This window comes from Pleurodeles waltl, chromosome 7 (assembly GCF_031143425.1).
Source record: "Pleurodeles waltl isolate 20211129_DDA chromosome 7, aPleWal1.hap1.20221129, whole genome shotgun sequence".
Taxonomy (NCBI): Eukaryota; Metazoa; Chordata; class Amphibia; order Caudata; family Salamandridae; genus Pleurodeles; species Pleurodeles waltl.
The window spans coordinates 1,374,052,628-1,374,059,874 of record NC_090446.1 but is presented as its reverse complement, the minus strand read 5'-3'; the positions used below and the strand labels follow the sequence as shown (position 1 = coordinate 1,374,059,874).

Genomic DNA, 7,247 nt, shown 5'->3' with positions numbered 1-7,247 from the left:
AGCCTCCTACACAGACACACAATGTGATTTAGGGTATGGACCTGTGAAGTAGTACGTTGGGGTTCTGCTTCTTTGAAATGGACGTCTCTCTCCTTTAACCTTCCTCCTGAAGGACGTCTGTCACAGCAGGCAGGACTCCGAAGCTAATTAACCCACAAGATTTATGGGAGTGACAAGGGTTCACACCTGGATATCAGCCACAGTGATATGTCCAGCTGGGCCCCCAGCCATACCCTTTATGATTCTCTTATCAACCCCATCTCCCTCTTTCTGGGATGTGTCCAGGCCCCTTTCCCTGTGATCTGTCACTGAATCAAACAGCCCTTTGAGATGCACAGGGAGTGCCTGGCCCCCCCTCATCCCATCCAGTGCTTGTCACATCCAGCTTACACGAATGCAGCGATTTACAACTCTGTCTGGGGGGGTTCCTGTACCCCTCATGTTTACCTAGAAGGCCTGGACTTCCCAAAATGGTACAAGTGCAGATACTTCTGCACTCAGTGTACATTCATAGCATACTCCACTGTACAGTACTGTTGTGCCCTTGTACCATGCTACCACCAGCATTCCCACATGCAGCACACGCACTCAGTCTGCACACACTGTTCAGTACTATAGTCTTTCTGTATTGCACCAGAGTAAGACACTTTAAACAAACAGTGCCAGCACACATATTTGCAGTGTGGACGCTGTTCCACACTGCAACCCCTGTGTAGTGTGTTTTGCGCTCACACGCGTTCAGTACATTATTACGAACACACTTCCACATTAACCTGATGTAGGCCAAGCACACAGCAGTGTTCTTAAAAAAAAGGGGCCTGTAAGGCTCACTCCAGTCACGCAGGGTAAAAAGGCCCTATTCACTAGTAATGGTCACTACACATATGCTGCCACCACCACACTTGTGCTGTTTAACTCCTGGTGAAAGCAGTAGCCTTCCACCACTATGAGGGTAGCTCTTTGGGCCCTTCTCCCAGTCCAAGACTACAATCTGTGAGACGGCCTTATGTCATGACTCATACGCATGATCCGTATTCGCCTATGACAAAGAATCAGCACTCTCCAGACAATAATACAGTTGGGCACTCAGGACAAGGGTACACAAGCATCACCATGCAGAGGACTTTTCCTTCACAACAGAATAGTATGAACAATTATTGTTGTTTCCAGTATTGCTTCGTGAAATAATATACACAATGTGAGCACTAGTGCTGGCCAGACTGAACCAGTTTTACAGGCGGAAAATCGAGAAACACGAGTCAGGTCACACCCTGCATGGAAAGAAGGGGAGAGGGTGAGAAGGGAGGTGCGGGCTGGCACGTGATCATTCCCACCGAGTGTAAACACAAGGACTACGTGCAAGAAAAGTGCTTAGTCATTATGAGGCAGACGACGTGCTGACAGAGCGCCTCTTCCTACTGGTGGAAAGAGCTGTCCCTCTCCTCCTTCCCCGCCCCCCGAAGTATAAATCCAGAAGTTGCGCGTTGCCGTCTCAGACCCAGCTCTGAGTTGTGTTCTTGCTTCAACAGTGTTTGAACGGAACGTGGCTCCGAGTCCAGCGCTCTCCTGAAAACTTTATTCCATCCATCTACATATACATACAACTACCGTCCACAACCTCACCATCAGCAACGCCATGGAGTCCCAGGTGCGCCAGAACTACAGCCGGGAGTGCGAGGCGGCCATCAACCGCATGATCAACACCGAGCTGTACGCCTCCTACGTCTACCTGTCCATGGTGAGTACAGGCGCTGTCTGTCCGTCTTTACTCTCCATCCTGGGGTCTGTCTGTCCTTCCAACACCGAGCTGTACGCCTCCATCATCTACATTTCCATGGTGACTGCAGGCGCTGTCTGTCCGTCGGAGGGGGGTTGGGGTGTGGGGCAAATGAGCAGAGCAGGAAGGCCTCGGCTGTGCTCCCCCTTGCTCCAAGGCTTGCCGCTATCGTGTGCTTTGTTCGTGTTCGTGTTATGGAGAAGTTGCTCAAACTCCATGGCCAGATAGTTGGAATGTGTTACATTTTTTGGGGAGATGTCCCCCACGCATGTACGTCAGTCACTTAAACAGTGTCTTATTGGCTCGGTGAAGAGAAGGGTGTGTAAGGTCGTCTCAGTTTACAAACATTCCTAGAAATAGTCTGAGGGTGAGACCTGCTGACCATAGAGAACCCCCGGGGTTCCCAGTGATAGCTGGGGACTCACCGCGGCACACTATGATTACTCTGGCAACAGTTATCATGCTATTAGAGTATATTTATGTGGGGATGGTGGTAGAGGATATAGGATTAAATGTATTCGTGGAAACCACCAATGTCTTTAAGGTGCTTTCCCAGATGTGCACTTACTCATGCTTGACCTTGTGTATTCCTCGGCGGGGACTCCTCAGCCTTGCGCTGCAGAGCCAGACCTAAAAATGGCAGATAAATGCTACTGAGAACACTAGTAAGCAGCCCCCCAAGGAGCGAGGCCCGGTGACACTGCCCTCAGCCTGCCCCCTGCTGACTGTTTTGCCACTTGGTGCTGTGCCCTGCTGTTCATTGTTTCTTACCTTCTTTCTCCAGTCCTACTACTTCGACCGGGACGATGTGGCCCTCAGCCACGTGGCCAAGTTCTTCAAGGAGCAGAGCCACGAGGAGCGCGAACACGCCGAGAAGTTCATGAAGTACCAGAACAAGCGCGGTGGGCGCGTGGTGTTGCAGGATGTCAAGGTGAGTGCGCGTGATACTTACTGCACAGTGTCAAGTGCGCGTGGTACTTAAAGGATGTCAAGGTGAGTGCGCGTGGTACTTCCAGCAGGATGCTCAGGTGATTGCGCGTGGTGCTGCAGGGTGTCAAGGGGAGTGTGCGTGGTATTTACTGAAGGGTGTCAAGTGCGCGTGGTACTTGAAGGGATGTCAAGGCGAGTGCGCGTGGTATTTGCTGCAGGGTGTCCTGGTGAGTGCGCGTGGTGCTTACTGCAGGATGTCAAGGGAGAGTGCGCCTGGTACTTGCTGCAGGGTGTCCTGGCGAGTGTGCGTGGTACTTACTGAAGGATGTCAAGGGGGAGTGCGCGTGGTACTTGCTGCAGGGGCCCAAAGCGCGTGGTACAGTGGTACTTGCTGCAGAGTGTTAAGGCGGGTGCGCGTGGTAGTTACTGCAGAATTACCTTAACACAGAGTTTTCCTGAGTGCTATGGTAATCTCGGTTTGATCTCAAACAGGGATTGCGCACAGCTCTTGAGTAGACTGCACACATATTTTGAACTCCTCCATGTTTCAGAGTTTTTGCAGCTATGAAGGCGTTCAGTGCGACTACATTAACACCAGCCATAATAGCCACTCTTCAACTTCCCCTAACTGCAACTAACTAAAAGCCGTGTCAGAGCTAAACCACTAGGCCTTGTTGTGTAATCTGCGCTCAATTTAATTTCAGATTACATATCTGGTACAAATTGTGCAGGGTTTTCATCTTGCAAATCCATCCCTATATAACATGGAGGAATGTGCGAGGAGGGGGTGTGTTAGAAATTAGTTCGGGAAAAGGTAAACATCTAGATGTCATGTTGTCGCCCCCCCCCTACGGAACTTGGAAACTTCAAATTGGTCAACAAAACCTCTGGTACTGGAATCGTGCAGTAATTAACACTTGTACTGGAAGTAACATCAGATGACGGGGCCTTGACGCTATTATAACCTACTCTTCATAATTTTCACAGAAACCGGACCGTGACGAGTGGAGCAACACCCTGGAGTCCATGCAGGCAGCCCTGCAGCTGGAGAAGACCGTCAACCAGGCCCTGCTGGACCTGCACAAGCTGGCGACCGATAAAGTCGACCCCCATGTAGGTATTCGAGGCGCTTGATCTGATTCACTCTGGTCCAGAGCAGTTGGTGGGCAAGGGTACACATCAGTTTTCTTACAGCACTTTTCAGAGCCCTGGTGAGACCTGATTACTACGAAAATGACAGATTAGGTGGATTCAAGACCTGGGTAGCCTTAGTGTTTTGCAGCTCTGAAGAAATAATGGAAATCATTCAGGAAAGTGAAGGTGCAGTCTCGGGTAACAGCACTTTTACCTCTTCCAGGACAGTCACAAGGGCAGGGCTGCTGGGGCTTGTGGTCCCAATGCCTGCCCTTTTTAGGGTTAATTCTACTAAATATACATACACCCTGTCCTTCATGCTCACAGCTATCTCGTCTCCCATAACATTTTTGTGTAACTATGAGGTACTCCTTGGATTACAAGCTAGGCCTACGGGGCTTTTGCTCCGGGTCCCCAGAAAGCCCCTGACAGGCCTGTCCGCACCTCGGGCATCTGTGGCCGCCGTTGCCAGTGTGTCTTGGGTTGCACGCTGAATACATTCAGCAAGGTCACATAGCGCTCTCTTCCAAGCACCCCAAGAATCTGTGGGGCGCTGGCGGTGTGTCAGTGCCGGTGCTCTGAGATATGAGTAGTAAGAAGCCTGGAGGCAAATTCCATATCTGGTTGTACTTGTCAGGTGACCACCGACACCATTCGTAACTCACTTTCTTCTTTTTATAGCACTTGAGACATTTGCAATTTCTTTAATACAATGTTGTACAAATATATATTCTTTTTAATGAGGGTGAGTGGACGATCATTGTTTGGCCCCCGAATCATTGCTTTCATACATTGCTGTAGCAGCACTGTTTCCACTTTTACGTTTTTTGGGGATTGTCACTCAGGTGCCTTGTTATTTACTTATTTCTGATTTTCGTGGGTTGTTTGTGTGTGTGTGTGGGGGGGGGGTCTTTAAAACATTATTTTAACCCGTCTCTGCCTCTTTTCACAGCTCTGTGACTTCCTGGAGTCCGAGTACCTGGAGGAGCAGGTGAAGGCCATCAAACAACTTGGCGATTACATCACCAACCTGAAGCGCCTGGGCGTGCCCCAGAATGGCATGGGCGAGTACCTGTTCGACAAGCACACCATTGGGGAGAGCAGCTAAGCTCCCCCTGGAGGGAACACCAGCCTACTGCACCCACCCCCACCGCACCTGCATTCTTCTTCTATCACTTACACTGCTATGACGTCATCAGAAAGTGTGTGTGGGGTGGTGGTATTCTTCTTTATGTATTCAAACTCCTTGCAGGGGCTGTGCTTGTCAGCACGTTTCAAGAAATAAAGGTTTTCAGCATTTTACTCCTTGTGATGGCGTCATTCATACATTTGGAGGGAGGGATAAAACATTATGGTGGTGGTCCTCGTAGGCACATGAGTGCTTCAGGTCTGGAGAGAGGGTCGGAGTCTAGACCTACTACAGATTGCCTAGGCAGAGGCTGCCAAGACATTCATAAACCTCTAACAGGTGTCCAACTTTTTTTATAATAAGAGCCACTGATGATCAATGAAATGGTACTGAGCTGCTAATATTTTTAGGGTGGTAATAGTGATCGCCTCAGAGAAGATTACATTAGTGGGCATTCCATGCAAGATTATCTATGGTGATCACTTCAGTACATCACACACGGTTAATATCAGTAATGTGAAACAAGCTTTATCAATTTGGGCTGCCTCAACATGGTTGATACATTATAGCTATATCTGCAGTGCACCAGGGTAAAATAGCCTGCTCCCGAGGGCTATACCAGTTGTTAATGCCCTGAGCCCGAGTTATAGCCCAAGCCATAGACTAGGGCCTGTAAAGAGGAAGTGGTCCTTTTAACAACAGGTATAGCAAGAGGCAGAAGGGCTTTAAGGCTATTGGAATATTCCACCCACTCAGGGTAGAATGTTCTATGTTAAAAAAGGAGAACCATGAAGACATTGGAATATTGGAGCTCCTGGCTTATACCAGCCATTAAAAGCCCAGAGCTATTCCATTGCCTCCAATGAAGCTCTCAGCATTCCAATATTGTAATATTCCTAAAAGGTCTCTTCAGTGCCTAATGATTTATCACTCTAACATCCTCTTTAAATATATTTCGTAAATCCAGCCATTTTCTCCAAACACCAGGTTCTGAAAATACACACAATTTCATCCTGAATACACACTTCAGCATGAGGCCCTTGGTTCAAGTCCCCATTACTCGTACTTATCTTAACTCCAGACTGCACCCCCCCCACCACAATCTGGGTGTTAAATTCTGATCTCCTTGCAAGCAGGACTTTGTACAGCACTTGTCATCCCAAGATATATGATTGCCATCTCACACCGCTCTTTTCTGCAGACAGATTGTGGCATGATAAACCTGTTGAAATTGAAAGGAGGAGAGGGGGATCAGGGAAAACATGAAGTCGTCGTTTTAAATAGTGAGGTGCAGATTTATCAAACTTTTATGCAACACAGTAAGTCAACTTGCTGTGCTGCATGAAAGGGAGATGGTAGGAATGCGTCATATTTACCAATATATTGTGTATTGCTGCTCTGTGCCTGGCTGGTGCACAATGTGCTGCTTAGACACCCTTGTGCCATGGTGTAAGGGTGCCTGCGTTGTAGGAAGGATTATTTTTGTGCAGGAACGTGTAACGTCCTGCACAAAAACAATTTTCAGAGGTATTTTCCTCTTTCTAAGCGTGTTGTTGAATGCAAGAAAAAGGAAACCATATGGAGAAATTGTTATTTCTCCTCGATACGTCTCTGTTGGGAAGACGTACAATTCTGATGCATTCCCAGGTCTACCAGAGTTGGTAAATCAGAGAATGTATCAGAATGTGGGAACATCCACACACCACCCACTGAATGCTTCTATGGGGCAAAGTAACACAAAGCAGTGACTTAAGGCTGCCTTGCATTGCTCTAGATTTACCAAGGACCGCAGGGCCATGCAAGGTAGCGTTGCATGGCTTGATAAATCTGACTTCAGTGTTATGTTCCCCTTGCGGTACATAGGTGACACAAGGGCAATGCAACACTTTGATAAAACTGCTCCTACTTGTCTTGTGACTGCCCCCATCACAGTAGCCTATTGTGGCATCCATTCACAGTTTGAGGGGTTTCAGATCACATTTAGTAGACCTCACTTCGCACTTGGTTCAGAACTTCAAACTCATGAACTGGAAGCTGGGCAGTCATGTAGATTTTCGTGTAGAGTACTCTGATGGAAGAGAGACTGGCAAACCATGAATACACTCATAGCATGTGTGCATTCATCCTTACCTCCTGATGTTTTAATAGGAGGGCCAATGTGAGCTTTCAGTGCCTGCAGGTCTGATCCTCTGGAGAAATACTAAGCCAGTTTGCGTCTAAACTGGGCCTCAAATAAGATCAAATATTGCAATTGAGAAAACAAGGATACCTCTGCAA

At 48.1% G+C, this 7,247-nt stretch overlaps 1 protein-coding gene across 1 annotated transcript; it reads left to right on the top strand.

Moving 5' to 3' along the window:
• Positions 1 to 1,479: 1,479 nt before the first annotated feature.
• Positions 1,480 to 5,143, top strand: LOC138246338 (ferritin heavy chain B-like). Its single transcript, XM_069200850.1, has 4 exons — positions 1,480 to 1,738; positions 2,562 to 2,708; positions 3,695 to 3,820; positions 4,794 to 5,143. Exons 1-4 carry the CDS (start codon positions 1,637 to 1,639, stop codon positions 4,947 to 4,949), a joined length of 531 nt encoding a protein of 176 aa, XP_069056951.1. The 5' UTR covers positions 1,480 to 1,636; the 3' UTR covers positions 4,950 to 5,143.
• The last annotated feature ends 2,104 nt before the right edge of the window (positions 5,144 to 7,247 follow it).